This window comes from Schistocerca serialis, chromosome 7, assembly GCF_023864345.2.
Source record: "Schistocerca serialis cubense isolate TAMUIC-IGC-003099 chromosome 7, iqSchSeri2.2, whole genome shotgun sequence".
Taxonomy (NCBI): Eukaryota; Metazoa; Arthropoda; class Insecta; order Orthoptera; family Acrididae; genus Schistocerca; species Schistocerca serialis.
Genome location: NC_064644.1, coordinates 562,494,151 through 562,515,855, shown reverse-complemented (window position 1 = coordinate 562,515,855; position 21,705 = coordinate 562,494,151). Strand labels below are relative to the sequence as shown.

The 21,705-nt window shown below is 44.1% G+C and overlaps 1 protein-coding gene across 1 annotated transcript in view; it reads right to left on the bottom strand.

The window, feature by feature from the left end:
* LOC126413249 (sodium- and chloride-dependent glycine transporter 2-like) overlaps positions 1–21,705 on the bottom strand; it is a 513,853-nt gene that overhangs the window by 465,674 nt on the left and 26,474 nt on the right. Inside the window, exon 2 of the mRNA XM_050083149.1 lies at positions 2,735–3,013. Within this exon, the coding sequence (XP_049939106.1) occupies positions 2,735–3,013 (279 nt within the window). The remainder of the gene's footprint in view (positions 1–2,734; positions 3,014–21,705) is intronic.

The following is a 21,705-nucleotide window of genomic DNA, read 5'->3' as shown; positions in this document are numbered from 1 at the left end:
CGACAGATCAAGTGTAGCTGGGCCCACCACCTGTCTCACACAAGTGAACGTTAATGTTTCGAGGGCAGCCCCCACCCCTGGAGGCGTCTGAGTGCCGTTGTCTATACTGTCCTTTTCATGGGTGTTTAATGGTCTGTCGGTAATCTATTATAGCCAATGCTTAAAAAAAATATTGTGTTTTATGTAAATCATGGGCATTCAGCCCGTATAAGTAAGTTTGAATTCTAGCAGGTAGATATTTTGCTGAAAGTTACTGTTGTTGTGCTATTTTTTCATTTAGTGCACTGTCAGCCACTTAAAACTTAAAGGTTTAAGGTATTTTTGGATTTCTGGAAAATCAACTGTGGGCCTTCAGCCGCTTAAAACCTTATTCTTAAAATTTCACCTTAAGCGAAATCATTGTGGCCTTCTGTCTCAAAAGATTATGGTAATATATTTTAAAATTTTGAAATTTAATTGGGTCCTTTAGCCATTTGTACTGCACCTTGTTTATGTTTATTCTATCCACTTTTGCCTTGAGGCTTTCAGTCTAGCTGTGATTATACAGGGTGAGTCACCTAACATTACCGTTGGATATATTTCGTAAACCACATCAAATACTGACGAATCGATTCCACAGACCGAACGTGAGGAGAGGGGCTAGTGTAATTGGTTAATACAAACCATTAAAAAATGCACGGAAGTATGTTTTTTAACACAAACCTAGGTTTTTTTTAAATGGAACCCCGTTAGTTTTGTTAGCACATCTGAACATATAAACAAATACGTAATCAGTGCCGTTTGTTGCATTGTAAAATGTTAATTACATCCGGAGATATTGTAACCTAAAGTTGACGCTTGAGTACCACTCCTCCGCTGTTCGATCGTGTGTATCGGAGAGCACCGAATTTCGTAGGGCTCCAAAGGGAACGGTGATGGACCTTAGGTATAGAAGAGACTGGAACAGCACATTACGTCCACATGCTAACACCTTTTTATTGGTCTTTTTCACTGACGCACATGTACATTACCATGAGGGGTGAGGTACACGTACACACGTGGTTTCCGTTTTCAATTACGGAGTGGAATAGAGTGTGTCCCGACATGTCAAGCCAATAGATGTTCAACGTGGTTGCCATCATTTGCTGCACACAATTGCAATCTCTGGCGTAATGAATGTCGTACACGCCGCAGTACATCTGGTGTAATGTCGCCGCAGGCTGCCACAATACGTTGTTTCATATCCTCTGGGGTTGTAGGCACATCACGGTACACATTCTCCTTTAACGTACCCCACAGAAAGAAGACCAGAGGTGTAAGATCAGGAGAACGGGCTGGCCAATTTATGCGTACCCCACGTCCTATGAAACGCCCGTCGAACATCCTGTCAAGGGTCAGCCTAGTGTTAATTGCGGAATGTGCAGGTGTACCATCATGCTGATACCACATACGTCGACGTGTTTCCAGTGGGACATTTTCGAGCAACGTTGGCAGATCATTCTGTAGAAACGCGATGTATGTTGCAGCTGTTTGGGCCCCTGCAATGAAGTGAGGACCAATGAGGTGGTCGCCAACGATTCCGCACCATACATTTATAGTCCACGGTCGCTGTCGCTCTACCTGTCTGAGCCAGCAAGGATTGTCCACGGGCCAGTAATGCATGTTCCGTAGATTCACTGCCCCGTGGTTTGTGAAACCAGCCTCATCGGTAAACAGGTAGAACTGCAACGCATTCTCTGTTAATGCCCATTGACAGAATTGCACTCGATGATTAAAGTCATCACCATGTAATTGCTGATGTAGCGACACATGAAACGGGTGAAACCGGTGACGATGCAGTATGCGCATAACACTGCTCGCCGACCGTGGCCCGTGTTTGTTACAACACGCAACTGAAAGTCGGAGGTTTCAAGCGTCAACTTTAGGTTACAATACCTCCGGATGTAATTAACATTTTACAATGCAACAAACGGCACTGACTACGTATTTGTTTATATGTTCAGATGTGCTAATAAAACTAACGTGGTTCCATTTAAAAAAAACTATGTTTGTGTTAAAAAACATACTTCCGTGCATTTTTGTATGGTTTGTATTAAACAATTACACTAGCCCCTCTCCTCACGTTCGGTCTGTGGAATCGGTTCGTCAGTATTTGATGTGGTTTACGAAATATATCCAGCGGTAACGTTAGGTGACTCACCCTGTATATATATTATTTGCAATTTTAACTGCCGTTCTTCAGTCACTTGAAATTTATGTTATTGATTTTTAAGATTTATTGTTTGGAGGCCTTCAGCCGTGAAAGAATTAGATTTTGAAACTCGTAGTTGTAAAGGTTCGGCTGTGTGCCGTTTTGGTTTAAATGTGTTATTAAATTACAATAAATTACAATTTTGAAGTGAAACTGACCGCCACCTTATTTGGCCCTTCCACAATCCTAATCACTGCGGGTTTAGCGGGCGTTTCAGTATGGTTTGATGATTGATGTGTTTTATATTCAAATACTGTCACACAGTCTGACGATGCCCAAAATGAGTGAAACACTTCACTGATACTGATTGATTTAATAACCGAGGCTGTTTCTATTCTAAAACATCAAAATATCTTGAAGGCAGTGGGGTCGTGAAACTGCTCGGTGCCCGTCTGCGGCGGCCGGTCAGCGCGCGCCGACGCCCAGACACAGCCCGCGTCGCCACACGCGACCCACACAGCTCTCGCGCGCGCGCATGCGCAGAGCTCGGCGGCCGCTACTCACTGTCGGTGCTCCACTCCGGCTCGCAGTTCTGCCAGGGCAACACGGGCCGCAGCGACGCGAACATGTAGAAGATGGTCCAGGCGATGATGAGGTTGTAGTAGAGCATCACGATGGCCGACACGATCACCATGCCGTAGCCGAGGCCGCGGAACAGCGGGCAGAACGCCTGGTAGATGGCCACCGGGCCGAGGCTTGCGAACTGCCCGAAGCTCAGCTCCATGAACATCAGCGGCAGGCCGGCGATCACCAGCATCACCGAGAACGGGATCAGGAACGCCCCTGCACACACGAGAACGAGGCGGCCTGCAGTCGGGAGCTGGCGCGACAAGTGGCGAAGCGATAGCGATGATGGTGACACTGAAGCTGGTGGTGGCGACGGCGCAGCCTGTCACAGTGATGGTGATCAGTCGGTGAACGAAGTAAGTTGTTTACCCAGTCACCTAAAAATGCAACACAGACTTAAAAAAACGGCCAGGGATGAATGTGAGTAAAAATTTTAAATAACAAAGATGAGATACTGCACCCTGCGCCTGAAAATCGTATTGTTTACAAGCAGAAGCGGAACAGAGTCAGTCAAGTTGTGAGGAGCGCAAAACTCAGGCGTGGCCATACATTTACCTACAGCAGAAACAGACCACCTGCCCTGGAGAAAAACCTGTGTGATCTTGCTATATGTAAAGTAAACCGGTACTTGACGCTACCTACTTCCACAATTGAACCTTAAATGTAACAGAGACTCACTCATTACTTCAGGGGGTTAACGACTGTAAAAAAATTCTATCTAAAGCAAGTAACTTACAGTCCCGTCAAAAAAAAAAAAGCACCATGTGTATCAAGTCAGCACCTACGGGACATGATGGCATTACAGTCCAGATGATGACCCTTATTACTCACCAACTACTGCCCACTATAACAGATATCTTCAGCCGCAACACAAGTGTTTTTCCCGACGCCTGGAAACAGAGGTTACTGAAGCCACTAGTTCAAGATGATATTGCTACTGTAGCCTCACCCATGCCGCATTGCTCCTACATAGCTCAAAGCCTTAGACTATACAGAGTGGCCCGTTCATAGTGACTGGGCCAAATATCTCAAGAAATAAGCATCAAACGAAAAAACTACAAACAACGAAACTCGTCTAGTTTGAAGGCAGAAACCAGGTGGCGCTATGGTTGGCCTGCTAGATGGCGCTCCCATAGGTCAAACAGATATCAACTGCGCTTTTTTAAAAAATAAGAACCCCCATTATTTATTACATATTCGTGTAGTACGTAAAGAAATATAAATGTTTTAGTTGGACCACTTTTTTCGCTTTGTGATAGATGGCGCTGTAATAGTCACAAAGGTATAAGTACGTGGTATCACGTAACATTCCGCCAGTGCGGACGGTATTTGCTTCGTGATACATTACCCGTGTTAAAATGGACCGTTTACCAATTGCGGAAAAGGTCGATATCGTGTTGGTGTATGGCTATTGTGATCAAAATGCCCAACGGGCGTGTGCTATGTATGCTGCTCGGTATCCTGGACGACATCACCCAAGTGTGCGGTCCGTTCGCCGGATAGCTACGTTATTTAAGGAAACAGGAAGTGTTCATCCACATGTGAAACGTTAACCACGACCTGCAACAAATGATGATGCCCAAGTAGGTGTTGTAGCTGCTGTCGCGGTTAATCCGCACATCAGTAGCAGACAAATTGCGCGAGAATCGGGAATCTCAATAACGTCGGTGTTGAGAATGCTACATCAACATCGATTGCATCCGTACCATATTTCTATGCACCAGTAATTGCATGGCGACGACTTTGAACGTCGTGTACAGTTCTGACACTGGGCACAAGAGAAATTAAGGAACGATGACAGATTTTCTGCACGCGTTCTATTTAGCGACGAAGCGTCATTTACCAACAGCGGTAACGTAAACCGGCATAATATGCACTATTGGGGAACGGAAAATCCACGATGGCTGCGACAAGTGGAACATCAGCGGCCTTGGCGGGTTAATGTATGGTGCGGCATTCTGGGAGGAATGATAATTGGCCCCCATTTTATCGATGGCAATCTAAATGGTACAATGTATGCTGATTTCCTACGTAATGTTCTACCGATGTTACTACAAGATGTTTTTCTGCATGGCAGAGTGGCGATGTACTTCCAAGATGATGAATGTCCGGCACATAGCTCGCATGCGGTTTAAGCGGTATTGAATAGCGTATTTCATGACAGGTGGATTGGTCGTCGAAGCACCATACCATGGTCCGCACGTTCACCGGATATAACGTCCACGGATTTCTTTCTGTGGGGAAAGTTGAAGGATATTTGCTATCGTGATCCACCGGGAACACCTGACAACATGCGTCAGCGCATTGTCAATGCATGTGCGAACATTACTGAAGGCGAACTACTCTCTGTTGAGAGGAATGTCGTTACACGTATTGCCAAATGCATTGAGGTTGAAGGACATCATTTTGAGCATTTATTGCAGTAATGTGGTATTTACAGGTAATCACGCTGTAACAGCATGCGTTCTCAGAAATGATAAGCTCACAAAGGTACATGTATCACATTGGAACAACCGAAATAAAATGTTCAAACGTACCTACGTTCTGTATTTTAATTTAAAAAACGTACCTGTTACCAACTGTTCGTCTAAAATTGTGAGCCATATATTTGTGACTATTACAGCGCCATCTATCACAAAGCGAAAAAGTGGTCCAACTAAAACATTCATATTTCTTTACGTACTGCACGAATATGTAATAAAAATGGGGGTTGCTATTTAAAAAAAAAAAAAACGCAGTTGATATTCGTTTGACCTATGGCAGCGCCATCTGGCGGGCCAACCATAGCGCCATCTGGTTTCCCCCTTCAAGCTATACAAATTTCGTTCTTTCTAGTTTCTTCGTTTGACGCTTATTTCGTGAGATATTTGACCCGATCACGATCAATGGACGACCCTGTATAGTCCACGACCAATTAACAAACTAGTTCTGCAAACATTGCAACACGACGTCTGACTTAAAGACAAGTAACAGGCGACTCGAAACTTGCCATGGATGCACAAGAGGCGACTATCATGTTGCTAATCGTCTTCAGCAAAGCCTTTGGCACTATCGACTTTGACATTTTACTTGCCAAACTTATAAGCCTAAACTTCTCTCTACGTGCAACGCAAATGCTGTCACTCATACCTTGCAACTGGTCAGCAAGGCATCAAGCGCGACACCATAAAGTCGCAATGGAGGCAGGCAGTAACAGGCGTCCCCCAGAGTTCGGTGCTAGGTCCGGCCGTCCTGCATTCTTTTCACTGTATCTCAACGACGTATCATCAGTTTTGTCCGGTTGCAAATGCTACATGTAAGCTGATGACCTCCAATTGTATCTAAGTGTAAAACCAGTAAACTGAACAGCTATCAAGAATCTCACTAATTCCTGCCACGTTTAACACCAAATGGCTCAAATGTCAACTTCTCAGCTTCAGCAAAGAGTCCAGGTGTAATAATAGATGAAAAGCTAAATTGAGTTGAGCGCGTAACTACAGTGTGCAAGAAGACATCCGCATCTCTCCATCCTCTACAAATATACAAAGAGCCATTCGCTCTTGACCTGAAAAACAAGCTTGTACAAACACTTATACTTCCAATTATTGACTACAGCGATCTTACCCTTCAAAATCTTTCTCAGGAAGCCTCACGGAGCGTGGAATTGGTTAAGAATGCCGGTGTTCGTTTTATCTGTGATGGTCGATTCTTTGATCACATTTCAGCATCATATGCACAGCTATCCTGGCTGCGTGGAGACAAGAACAGAGATTTCCATATCCCCTGTGTTCTCCACAGTCTTCTCAATGCACACTGTCACCCACATCTCTCCTCAGCTTTAAAGCTCTTGCCTGAACAACATGGCAGAAACACCCGTTCCCATCAGCGCAAAATCCTTTCTGTCCCACCAATCGTTCAGCCGCTTTCTCAAAGTCCATCTCAGTAATACGAACCAGACTCTGGAATAGTATCTCCATCTCGAAAAACATCTCCGGTTTCAGCAGGTAGTTCTGACATACCCACTATGGCAACAATAGCGATTACCATTGTGCTTGACGCACTCGTTACCACAGTAACATCCTTCTTTCCATTCGCATCTTCCTCATTTCCCAGCATTCTTATTTGGTACAGTCTCCTTACATTTCCTTTTCCCAGAACTCATTATATCAGGAGGTCTCCATTTTGTACACCTATTAATTCTTATTATATTTGTCACAATCTTTGCTATTATTATTTCCGTTAATTTTATCATCACTATTATTATCGTTAATAGCACCAGCGCCAGTGGTAGAAGTACTGCCAGTATTAACTTTATTAGTTCACAGTCAGTAGGATTTAATCACATTAAAATTGTTATTTCCTAGGTTACTACGATGTAAAAAAGATACTGTTTGTGTGGGTCTCTGGCCTGATGTAAGAGAGGGCCTGATGATCCTAATCAGACCAGGTTAAATAGATAAATAAACAAATAAAAACAAAAACATATTAGTTGACGCTACACTGGCTTCCTTCCAGGGAGACTGAAACGTCCCCTTAGAAAAAATTATGAATGACTGTGCTGATAAACCTCTTACATTATTTGATTTTGAAACAGCTGAGCAGAACTGAACGTACTCAGACATTTCGCTCTTTACCTATTCTGATCAACACTAAACTGACACACAATATTTTCAGCGCAACGCAATCTGACTTTCAAAAATCCCTACAAAAGAATGGCCCTGACTAACAATAACCTATACCTTCCATGAATCACTTACCTCACAAAAATCTTCGTTGGTCGAACTACTGCAATACAGCGAGTGCCACTACTGCCAGCTAAATAAAAGATTCTAACAACTGAAGGCACTAACTACTGATAGGCATAGTTAGCAAATGAAAGATTTTAATAGAGAACAAACAATGTATTTACCTTAATAATGTTCAAAAGTCATCATATATATATATATATATATATATATATATATATATATATCAGAAAGAGTAAATTTGTAATATTGGATATATATATATATATATATATATATCCAATATTACAAATTTACTCTTTCTGATGGACACACGTCCAGATCGTTCGCTCTCAAAACTCCGCCGTCTCTCTCCCCACATCCACCACTGCTGGCGGCTCACCTCCAACTGCGCAATGCTACGCGCTGTTAACAGCCGACTGCCCAACGCTACAATGGCGAATATTTCAACAATGCCAACCAGCCACAGACTGCACACAACACAGCCAGTGATTTTCATACAGAGCGCTAAGTGACGTTACCAACATAAAAACCTAAACAGCCTACTTACAACACCATACGTTTACACACAAGTACAAACAACTAAAAAGTGACCCAAGATTTGCCTTATAATATGTTGTTAAAGTACGAATGCACGAACAGAAAAAAAGTTGGCACAGGGGGTCAGGAAAAGCTGGTTGGCTAACCATTTAACAAAATAAGTGGACTGTCAGCCATCCCGGGAATATACTAACACCTCCTACTTAACAATGCACGTGGAACATACTGAGCAACACAGAATTTTTAATGACATTTGTCCTTCCATTAGATGAAATAGATGGCAGATCAGTGGACAATCTGGGTGTTAGCCTCTCGTCACTCTATGAAATGCAGTCACTCGAAACGTGGCAGTAAATTTAGGTAAAGACAACAACCGAAGTTGGTAATGTTCTTGTCAGGTCTGCGTCCGGAACGTACAATCACCTTGGCACGATATTTCACCCGTCCACCTAGACGCCAGCATCAGGTGAAACCGCTGCTTGCCGTATGAGTTTCGGCGAGATTCAGCAAACAGCGTTCTCACCTAAGGATAGCGTCCACGTGGCCAGCTCAAATATTGCGGCGAGATGACTGTATGATCTGGCGTGTGGACAACCATAAGATAAGGAGAAACACACACAACAGCAGAACGATTCCGACAGATATAGCGGACGACAAGGAAGCGAGGTCAAATCTTAAAGCAGGGGATGCAACTGTAAGGCAAGTGAACAAATTTTTCTACTTCCCTAGTAAAATTTATTTACTTGCTTGTAGTAACTTGATGATAACGAAAGTCTCTTGGATATTAAGGCAACATAGTCACCAGACACCAAACAAGAATTTTCGCAGAGATTTGATCAGTGGTTGTAAAAGTTGGACAACCGTCAAAAAGGAAAGGGGAAAAACATTAATAGCAGACAAAATGTTTACAGTGAGATCAGTCATAAAGCATAGTGGACGAAACAAAATCCAATAAGCAATCACAATATGAAATAAATAACTCCTTAAAGAAAAGGAACGACAAATTCATTCGACACGTAATTCACAATTCGAAGAAACTTCTTTGAAGAAAAAAATGAGCAAAGAAAGTCAAGAAGCAGTTCCTGACTATCCACATTGCGAAGAACGATCTGTGGAATGAAATTCAAGCAATATGTATGGCGGGAGGTGAAGAATAATAAATAAAGGCTTGCCTTCAAAGAATAATGACGGCGGTGGTGGTGGTGGCGGTGGTGTAGTGGTGGTGGTAATGGTTGTACTGGTGATTTACGGAACGAAATATGTTGATAATCCAGCCAACCAGAGAATATGCTAACATTCCTTACCTTAAAATCTAGATACTTGGCGTAAGATACAGTTCTAAAGACGTATAAATTTTTCCTTACCAGGCCAGGTCAGTTTACAGTCTGGCTGATATTATCTTGTCCCGATGTGAAATGCAGTCAGACAAAATAGTGCGTACAGAAATATGTCCATATGACTGGAGGGTTCTCTCGTTAGAGAAAGAAATTTGACATCAAACAAATGGTATCTTCAATATTACCGTCTTTTCCCAACGGCCGAAAGGGAAAAACCACAACCGGCTGGTTGATTTCATTGAGTGCAGGCTATTCATTCCCCAAACGCAGATGCATGATCCCGAATCACTGCAGCAGAGAGACACTATTCGTGTGGACATGCACACAATATTTTTGATACAGAGTTCGTTAGAAGCACTTTCTACAGTCTTATTTCACAGAATACCTAAACGGTCTAAAATTCACTACAAAGATAATTCTTTCCGACAAATAAGAAACGAGTCCTGTTCTATTTGCACTTTCCCATTTAAGTACATGCATCAAGGAGCCTGAAGGAATTGCAACAAACAAATGGGTTAGAAGTGTGACAAGCTCAACTTCTCTTCCCGTGGTGATCGTGAAGTGGGCATCCGGGAGACTCTCTACGCTACGAGGCCTTATTGCTAATGAACTCTTCTAAGAGTCAAATCAGTAGCCGCCTGTAACTCAAGGCACCAAACGTGGCACAAATTTGGGCTCCAACGCCGAGTAAAATTTTCGGTGAATACTGTATCACAGTGACCCTACCCTAGCTCGCCTTGTGTTGGGACGAGTTATTACAGCCTCCACTCTGCATTTTCACAAAGTGAGATTTACAGAGATTGCAGAAAGGCAGGGCAGGAACAGTTTTAGAAGCATGTACGAGTATAGGATTTATAGATGAATACCCCTATAAGAATATTAAAAAATTCTTTGGAGAAACAGGAAGCAGCTGTATGAAAACCAAAAGTTCAGGCGTTAAACCGTTACTAAGTAAACAAGGAAAGCCGCAATGTGGAAGGACTGTGCAGCGCAAATGAACTTCAAGACAGTTGTTTAGAAATTGAAGAAGAAGTAAATGAAGTTGAGGGGACCGATATTATATTGGTAGAAGAATTTGACAGAGCACTGACACACCCAGGTCCAGTCTAGGATTGTAGTGCAGATGACGTTCCCTCACAATTATTAACACACTTACAAAACTGTTCCACTCAATGTATATAATATGCCAAACTGGCGAAATAACCTCAGGTTTGAAGAAGAATGTAATAATTCCAATTATTAAGAAAGCGGCTGATGACAGCTGTGAATATTAGCGAACTAACATTTCAGTAAGATATGTCTGCAAAATACATATACGAAGTATTTACAGAAGAATGGAAAAACTGGGAGAAGCCGACGTCGGGGAACATTACTTTTGGTTCCGGAGAAATGTGGGAACACGCGAGGCAAAACTGACTCTAACACTTCTCTTAAAGCATAGGTTGAAGAAAGGCAAAACAAACTTTTATAGCATTTGTAGGTTTAGAGAAAGTTTTGATAATGTTGACTGGAGTGCGATCTTTGAAATTCTGAAAGTAGCAGAAATGAAATGCAGGGGGCGGTAAATTATCTATAATCTGTACAGTAACTAGACTGCAGTTAATCAGAGTCTAGGGACGTAAAAGGGAAGCAGTATTCGAGGTTGAGAGACAGGTTGTAACGTAGCCGCAATATCATTCCATATATACGAACACTGCACAAACAGGAGACGAAACCAGGGACACATTTAGTAGTAGTAGTAATAGAAGTAGCTTTATCCATCCGTAGATATCCTTTTACAGTTTTATTCCTTGGTAGAAAATGCTGTTTTGAGTTTTATGTTTATTTTTTCTTGGTAAGTGTAGGTTGAGTCCATCTCTTGTTGCATGGTCATGGACAGAGCTGTTTGTGCAGCAATTACCAATATTATTTTTGATGTGTAGAACTGACTGGTAAATGTATTCACATGGAGCATTTAAAATCCCCAGTGTTTTGAACAGATCTTTACAATGAGCTCGACTAGTATTTTTGGTTATTACTCTTATGGCTCTTTTCTGGAGTTTGAAAATTGTTTTCATATTTTGTGCGTTTGTTCCCCAAAAAAGGATACCATAGCTAAGAATTGAGTGACAGCAGGGAAATGGGCCGATAGTTTTCTATGTCTTCTGCATTTGGAAAGGGAATTAAAGTTGAGGAAGAAGAAATAAAATCTGTATGCTTTGTGGAATACGGTGTTATTCTATCAGTGACCGCAAATGACTTGCACGAGCTGTTGAACGATTGAACAGCGTCTTGAAGCGTCTAGAAAAGAGATTGTAAGATGAATGTCAACGAATGATCTCTGCTGTTAGGGCAGAAGTGGAGAGGGTATAACAGGTAGACCGGTAAGAAAAGCTTGTCTGAAGAAGAGGAATTTATTAACCCTAAACATAAACTTCATGTTAGAATGTCTTTTCTGAATGTATTTGAATGGACTGTGGCCCTATAGGGAAGTGAAAAGTGAACGATACGTAGTCCAAACAAGAAGAGAATATAAGCTTTTAGATGTGGTGTTGCTGAAGATTGACTGGGGAAATCGGATTAATGATGACAGGGTGCTGAATCGGATTAAGAACAAAGGGAGGGGTTGGGCCATCGGACGTATCGTGAGGCATGAAAGAATCGCCAGTTCCGTATTTGGGGAAGTGTGGAGGGTAAAAATTGTACAGGGAGACCGCGGCTGGGATACAGCAAGCAGGTACCAATGGACGGCCGCTGCAGTAATTATGCCGAGATGAAGAGCCTTGCACGAGATAAACTAGACTGGGGGACTGCAACAAACGAGTTTTCGTACTGAAGATCCTACATCAAAACTACTTCGGTCATTTTCATTGAATTATAGAATGCGCAGTACACTACTGAGCAACTACACTGCGCAAGACAGTTACAGGATCACTTTTGCGGAACCCCGTACTCTTCTCCGTTTGGGACCGAGAAGACAAATTTAGTTCAAAGGCGGCTGCAACCTTCCTCTGTAATGATGCGGAACAGTCGCGTTCTGTGACGTCACACCTGGACTCAGCGACGCTTCAAACAACAATGACCGAGAGAAGTAGGGCAGTGGTTGGCACACTGGGCTCGCATTCGGGAGGACGACGGTTCAATCTCGCGTCCGGCCATCCTGATTTAGGTTTCCCGTGATTTCCCTAAATCGCTCCAGGCAAATGCCGGGATGGTTCCTATGCAAGGGCACGGCTGACTTCCTTCCCCGTCCTTCCCTAATCCGATGAGACCGATGACCACGAAGTTTGGTCTCTTCCCGCAAACAACCCAACTCAAACGACAATGAGTCGACACAAGCAAATAGTGGGACAGAGCTCAAAAGTTGACGTGGCATGTAAGGATGGTTAATGGTGTCACATTGGCACCAAATTTCACCACAATTCTGCACAACGCTACCGTGGACATGTCACACTATGGGAAGGGCATCACACGCCCTGTTATACTCATTTCACCACTTTGTTTGACACCTCTGCGATGGAGGTCACACCACGACACCTGGCTTTTAAATCACGTGGGTTTCGCAGGCGTGGCAGAGAAAAATAGTTCAAAACGCCGCCGCTCGGAATTGACACGAAAACGCCTCAGCAGGAGGCGTGAAGGTCGTCAATGGAACCGTCCGTTCTCTATGCTCAATCCGGCCGCGGTGTCCGAGCGCCTCTTCAGTCCGGAACCGTGCGACTGCCACGGTCACAGGTTCGAATCCTGCCTCGGGCATGGATGTGTGTGATGTCCTTAGGTTAGTTAGGTTTAAGTAGTTCTATGTTCTGGGGGACTGATGACCTCAGATGTTAAGTCCAATAGTGCTCAGAGCCATTTGGACCCACGCTCATTTTCGCACATTTTCCGCTCAGAAACGACGGTATGGAGTGGTGCCTACAATAGGACAACATTCTTAACAAATTTTGCCACTGCTGACTCTTCTCGCACGATTCAAATCATTTCTAAGTATATCGCGTGGCTGCAACCCCACCGAAGGTGATCTCACCCCTTTGGAGCGCAGCGTGCCCGCAATACGGGGTGCTACCACTTTGGACCGTTTAAAACAGTGCAACGAAATCTGAACGTGATCCGAAGCAGAAAAGACTGTTTATGATTTTAAATCCTTCCTTTTTCGCGTACTTCTGTGACGTGAGCACGAAGGAGTGGGACATTAAAATGCGCGTGGGTGAAATGTCAATGGGTCGCTCTAAGAACCTCAGTGCGGCAACGCCCTTTGGGGCTACTCGAGTATCTTTCATTGACACTTAAAAATGTCCCTGCACGGAGATACCGTTCACTAATCCCTACCCACAGGCTGGACAAACAATCGTTTCATACTTGCGCGTGCTGACCGCATACGAAATCAGAGGAGTGCCGAAAGGGTTTGCCTACCTGGCTAACGTCAGCCCCCGCTAGCTGAGTGGTCAGCGCAACAGAATGTCAATCCTAAGGGCCCGGGTTCGATTCCCTGCTGGGTCGGAGATGTTTCTCCGCTCAGGGACTGGGTGTTGTGTTGTCCTAATCACTATCATTTCATCCCCATCGACGCGCAAGTCGCCGAAGTGGCGTCAAATCGAAAGACTTGCACCCGGCGAACGGTCAACTCGAGGGGAGGTCCTAGTCACACGACATTTATTTATCTGGTTAACGGGTAGAGAGACATTTTTAAAGAGTCAGCAATGCCGAAATATGCCAAGAACGTCGTCCTGTTGCACATGGTGCCGCATACTGTGGTTATGGAGTGTGAAATGTGTGCAAACGAACGTCCCTGGGCGAGAGCTGGCTTTTAGACGCAGTTTATCCCTCGCTTCCCGAAGCCTTCGCGTGTCGATTTTGAACGGCGCTGTGTTTTAAATGTTGTTGTGTTTCATCATTTAGTACCAAGTTAGGACTGGGTGAGGAATATTTACTAACTAATTAACGAATGAATAAAAACATGCCACGCCTTTGCGGCATGTGATAGCTGATTATTAGGCGAGTTGTTAACAACTTGAACACAACGATTCCCAGACTCTATACTTCTCTGAAATTCAAATGGAACAGTTTTTCCCTTTTCGTTCACTACTGTTTTCTGATAAATAATACACATAAACTAAAACTGAAATAAAATTTAAGTGTAAGTGGGTAATAAGTGTGATACTGCAATGCCTTTGTTTTTAAGAAGTGCGATGTAGTATTCCTATGCATCGTTCTTCCTAACAAGGCAGCTACTGTAATATGACATTTACCCACCGATACCAGGCAGCGACTTTCAGTTAAAATGTCCTCCTTTATGCCTGCCGGTGTGGCCGTGCGGTTCTAGGCGCTCCAGTATGGAACCGCGTGACCGCTACGGTCGCAGGTTCGAATCCTGCCTCGGGCATGGATGTGTGTGATGTCCTTAGGTTAGTTAGGTTTAAATAGCTCTAAGTTCTAGGGGACTGATGACCACAGATGTTAAGTCCCAGAAGTGCTCAGAGACATTTGAACCATTTTTTCCTCCCTTCTACGGGAATTACGTAGTGTGTGTACGAGTACATCTTATGACGCAGGAACGACGACATATAGAGTTTTGTGTTTGGCCGTGAGTCGATCACGGAGAGCCAGAGCGCTTATGGCTACAGCTGCCGTAAAGCGGAATATCCCAGTTCGATTCCTGGTCCGGCACGAGTTTTCATTGTTATCATTCCCTTATACAGCTGACGGTGGTTCCTATTCGCAACTGCGAATACATTTACGGGTAATAATGGTTAGTTGACCTCGATACGAAGATAACAAAGTTTTACGGAAGGATCGAAAAATGGTTCCAGACTGAAGCGCCTAGAACCGCTCGGCCACTCCGGCCGGCCAACGTAAGGATCGATTAAAATCACTCTGCAGTATGTACTTTCCGTCCCTCACACTCTCCGACGAATTTTCCATAACGCGTATTTACACACATCAAAAAAAGTTTTGCAACACCTCGGTTCCGAGAGTTCCGGAACCTGTACAGAAAATTGTAATAGAGATCAACATGAACATCATTTCTGTCTTTTTTATTGCTCATGAAAACCACACATTGCATTTTGTTCCACCATACAGCGAAACCTTCAGAGGTGGTGGTCCAGATTACCTCTAATACCCAGTAGCACATCCTCTAGCATTGATGCACGCTTGCATTCGTCATGGCATACTGTACAAAAGTTCAGCAAGACACTGCATGTCCACATTGTCCCACTCCTCAACAGCGACTCGGCGTAGATCTCTCAGAGTGGTTGGTGCGTCATGTCGTCCATAAACAGCCCTTTTCAATTTATCCAAACTTGTTCGATTGCTTCATGTCTGGAGAACACGCTCGCGACTCTAGTTATCCTGAAGGAAGTCATTCACAAGATGTGCACGATGGGGGCAGGAATTGTCGTCCATCAAAATGAATGCCTCGCCAATATGCTGCCGACATGGTTGCATTCTCGGTCGGAGGATGGCATTCACGTATCATACAGCCGTTACGGCGCCTTCCGTGACCACCAGCGGCGTACATCGGGCCCACATAATGCCACCCAAGGGAACCTCCACCTTGCTGCACTCCCTGGACAAAGGCGTTCAGCTTGACCGGGCTGCCTCCAAACACGTCTCCGACGATTGTCTGGTTGAAGGCATATACGACACTCATCGGTGAAGAGAACGTGATGCCAATCCTGAGTGGTCCTTTCGGCATGGTGTTGGGCCCATCTGTACCGCGCTGCATGGTGTCGTGGTTGCAAAGATGGACCTAGCCATGGACGTCGGGAGTGAAGTTGCGTATCATGGAGGCTGTTGCGCACAGTTTGAGCAACACCGACTCAAAGGAAGGCCGCGGCGCTTGTTCGTGACGTCACGTCAGCTAGGCACGGCGAACGCCTGGTCTGTTGCAGGCAGAAACGCCTGGGCGTGCGTATCACTATAAATCTCTTATCTCTGGACAAAATGTTTGGTATTGTTTTGGATTCTGCAGTTTTATTTAGATGAAAGATTTTCTTACTATCGTAAAGCTACAAATGAAGATCATAGTTCTGTTTTACTGTTACTGAATCCTGTCGAAACAAACAGATCAATATGAGATGATGCTTTGCCCCATTGCGAGCTTCGGAAATTTTACATTCAAGTAACTATATTTACTTGATGCATTTTGCTATCGAAACTTACCCCAACCCCCCTACGATGAACTCGTTTCTTTAATTTATTTATTTATTTTCGTTTGATATCGTCACTGGAAATGTGAACTAATTTACATGTGTAAATGTCCAACTGTTGCCACTCATTAGATTACAGTCGTTTTCAACGAAAGGGATTCTAAACAGGAAACAAAATAGCTTCACACATCAAAAATACTGCTGAGCTTAAACTTTTTTAAACATTCACATTAGAAAAGATAAATATTCCCCTCTTGCTACTGAAAGGAGAAACTTAATAAGATAAAAAAAATTTATTTGATAAAACAAGTATCTCTCTTTTGCCTCTTCTTCTGTCCCCCACCCTCACCCCCAATGTGTACAATCGCAAGATATTTCATTAACATTCAGTGCTCCTCACCCCATAGTCAACCGAGATACCTAAAGAAGAGCACCAATATGTTCACAGTTTCTTGTAAAAGCAACCCAGTACAAACGTAACTTCCTCAGATTTACAAATAAGGTAAAGAAGCACGAATTCTGTTGCTGCTGCACCACGAAGTTGTTTGTATGTCAATCCTTAAAACAGGTGGAAATTTAAGTTCAGGAGTACACTCTTTGTTAAGAAGTGTGATGAATTGCACAATTAATTGATTGCAGAAATCTCTCAGAAAAATGTGTGTTGGTCAACTACCGCCAATAGTTCCACATTTTCCTGTGTCAGAGAGGGAGACACCACCATTATGAGTATGCCTGCAACAGACCTGGCGTTCGCCGTGCCTAGCTGACGTGACGTCACGAACAAGCGCCGAGGCCTTCCTTTGAGTCGGTGTTGGTTTGAGTCGTAACACGACTTCCTGTGGCTGCACGAAAAACATTATTCAACATGGTGGCGTTGCTGTCAGGGTCCCTCCGAGCCATAATCCGTAGATAGCGGTCATCCACTGCAGTACTAGTCCTTGGGCGAGGCATGTCTTCGACAGTTCCTATCTCTTTGTATCTCCTCCATGTCCGAACAACACCGCTTCGGTTCACTCAGAGGCGCCTGGTCACTTCCCTTGTTGAGAGCCGTTCCTGGCACAAAGTAACAATGCGGACGCGATCGAACCGCGGTATTGACCGTCTATGCATCATTGAACTACAGACAACCCAAGCCGTGTACCTCCTTCCTGGTGGAATGACTGGAACTGATCGGCTGTCGGAGCCCCTCCGTGTAATAGGCGTTGCTCATGCATGGTTGTTTACATCTTTGGGCGGGTTTAGTGACATCTCTGAACAGTCAATGGGACTGTGACTGTGTTACAATATCCGCAGTCAACGTCTATCTTAAAGAGTTCTGGGAACCAGGGCGGTGCAAAATTTTTTTTGATGTGTGTTTTTCTTGGGAAAGAAACTGAAAAGGAGAACTGAGTGTACTTGATCGTGTCCTAATTACAATGTGGTTGGCCTTTCTAACTCAGCCAAATTCGGTTTTGTCTACCAACAACCGTACTTCCCTCTGTTAGAAATCTAACTGACATCTTATCGATACAAACCATAAAAATAAGTGCACGAGTATGTACGTATGTATGTGTTTTCCATAGCTCGTAAGCCACTGGATCGATTTTAACCAAACTTGGTACACATATAATTTGTTGTCTGGAAATCATCGCTATGGAGGTAAGAACCACATACCTACGAGGGGATGCGGCGGGGGTGAGAAAGGAATGTAGCCAAAGGCGCGCGAACACCCAGAGTTTAGTCGTTCGTTATTTGAGAATGACAGCACTTAGAAACTTGCAACGAACTTTACACATAATTTCAAACGTTTGCGGAACTTTCCTCCCTGGGGACTCCTATAAAATGATGAAAGGAAACAAGTTTGTCGCTTACTATATTTTCGCTGCTAATGCAGTAAAAATGTCACATGATGCATGGCGTTTTAATTTATTAGTTGTTTCAAAAAATGGTTCAAATGGCTCTGAGCAGTATGGGACTCAACTGCTGAGGTCATTAGTTCCCTAGAACTTAGAACTAGTTAAACCTAACTAACCTAAGGACATCACAAACATCCATGCCCGAGGCAGGATTCGAACCTGCGGCCGTAGCGGTCTTGCGGTTCCAGACTGCAGCGCCTTTAACCGCACGGCCATTTCGGCCGGCTTATTAGTTGTTTACTACCAACTGTATTCGTAACACATTTTGCAGACATTATTCACATATACCACCGAACACACCAGAAAAAGTACATCGTTGTACGACACTTAGTTCAGAAGATACGAAGTCATAAACACTGAACGCTTGAAAACTACCGCAATATGCAAAAGTTTGAATTTTCTACGTGGTTGCTACTAACTCTGCTCCCAACAAATTTCGCAGAAATATTTTCCGCTGAATGTACCTAGAAAAATATGTCATTGTGCGACATACACTATATGATCAAAAGTATCCGGACACCTGGCTGAAAATGACTTACAAGTTTGGTAATTCTGGAATTCAATCTGGTGTTGGCCCACCCTTAGCCTTGATGAAAGCTTCCAATTTCGCGGGCAACAGGGACGTTATTGTCGTGTAACCACTCGCCACAGGCCGTGCATTATGAACAGGTGCTCGATCGTGTTGAAAGAAGCTTAAAACATCAATGTAGACGTGTACTGTGATAATGCCACGCAAAACAGCAAGCCCCCCCCCCCCCTCCATCCCATGAAAAACACGACCACCCGATAACACCACCGCCTTCGAATTTTACTGTTGGCGCTACACACCATGGCAGATGACGTTCACTGGGCATACGCCATACCCCCACCCTGCCATCGTAACGCCACATTGTGTACCGTGATTCGTCACTCCACACAACGTTTTTCCACTGTTCAATCGTCCAATGTTTACGCTCCTTGCACCAAGCGAGGAGTCGTTTGAAATTTACCGACGTGATGGTGGCTTATGAGCAGCCGCTCGACCATGAAATCCAAGTTTTTTCAGCTCCCGCCTTACTGTCATAGTACGTGCTGTGGATCCTGATGCAGTTTGGAATTCCTGTGTATTGCTTTGGACAGATGTCTGCCTATTATACATTACGATCCTCTTCACCTGTCGGCGGTCTTTATCAGTCAACAGGCGTGGTCAGCCTGTACGCTTTTGTGCTGGATGTTTCCACTTCACTATCTCATCGAAAAAAGTGGACCTAGGGATGTTAAGGAGTGTGGAAATCTCACGTACAGACGTATGAGTGAAGTGACACCCAATCACCTTTCCACGTTCGAAGTCCGTGAGTTCCGCGGAGCGCCCCATTCTGCTCTCTCACCATGTCTACTGACTACTGACGTCGCTGATATGGAGTACGTGGCATTAGGTGACAGCACAATACACCTAATATAAAAAACGTAGGTTTTTGGGGGTGTCCGGATACTTTTGATGGCATAGTGTACTATCGCATGAATATGCGATAGTACGTCAAATACTGAAATGCGCTAGAAAATGCCGCATCATGCATGGCGTTTTAATTTATTATATCTTTACTACTAACTCTATACGTAACACATTTGGCAGACGAATACCGCTGAATGTACGTGCAAAATTATATCATCGTATAGCACGTAGTTCAGGAGATGTGTCATAAACATTAAGATATGTGAAAATGAAACTGTAGGTGAAATTCGCTAGACAATCAGGTGAAATATGTTTACAAATACATGTGAAATATGTTAACTATGAGCCGGCCGATGTCGCCAAGCGGTTCTAGGCGCTTCAGTCCGGAACCGCGCGACCGCTACTGTCGCGTGTTCCAATCCTCCCTCGGGCATGGATGTGTGTGATGTCCTTAGGTTAGTTAGGTTTAAGTAGTTCTTAGTCTAGGGGACTGATGACATTAGATGTTAACTCCCATAGTGCTCAGAGCCATTTGAACCATTTTTTTTTTTTGTTAAGTATGTGTGAAGTATGTTTGCCACGTGATTGTGAGAGCAAGGCAACGGGTTGAAAGCTCATGCTAACAACTGAAAGGATTTCAGTCGAATTTTATACACAAACTAGTTACAATCTGGAAAGACATACTGCAGGAGTATTGGGGTGAGAGTGATAACGTGGAGAGAGAAGGGAGAAAGATGAGATTGACGGACAGAGAGGGGGCAAATGTAAAAGTAGACTACTGTCCATTAAAATTGCTACACCAAAAGAAATGCAGATGATAAATGGGTATTCATTGTACAAATATATTACACTAGAACTGACATGTGATTACATTTTCACGCAATTTGGGTGCATAGATCCTGACAAATCAGTACCCAGAACAACCACCTCTCGCCGTAATAACGGCCTAAGTACGCCTGGGCATTGAGTCAAACAGAGCTTGGATGGGGTGTACAGGTACAGATGGCCATGCAGCTTCAACACGATACCACGGTTCATCAAGAGTAGTGACTGGCGTATTGTGACTAGCCAGTTGCTCGGCTACCATTGACCAGACGTTTTCAATTGGTGAGAGATCTGGAGAATGTGCTGGCCAGGGTAGCAGTCGAACATTTTCTGTATCCAGAAAGGCCCGTACAGGACCTGCAACATGCGGTCGTGCATTATCCTGCCGAAATGTAGGGTTTCGCAGGGATCGAATGAAGGGTAGAGCCACGGGTCGTAATACATTTGAAATGTAACGTCCCCTGTTCAAAGTGCCGTCAATGCCAACAAGAGCTGACCGAGACGTGTAACCAAGGCACCCTATACCATCACTCTGGGTGATACGCCAGTATGGCGATGACGAATACACGCTTCCAATGTGCGTTCACCGCGATGTCGCCAAACACGGATGCGACCATCGTGATGCTGTAAACAGAACCTGTATTCATCCGAAAAAATGACGTTTTTCCATTCGTGCACCCAGGTTCGTCGTTGAGTATATCATCGTAGGCGTTCCTGTCTGTGATGCAGCGTCAAGGGTAACCGCAGCCATGGTCTCCGAGCTGATAGTCCATGCTGCTGCAAACGGCGTCGAACTGTTCGTGCAGATTGTTGTTGTCTTGCAAACGTCCCCATCTGTTGAGTAACGGATCGAGACGTGGCTGCACGATCCGTTACAGCGATGCGGAGAATATTACTGTCATCTCGACTGCTAGTGATACGAGGTCGTTGGGATCCAGCACGGCGTTCCGTATTACGCTCCTGAACCCACCGATTCCATATTCTGCTAACAGTCATTGGATCTCAACCAACGCGAGCAGCAATGT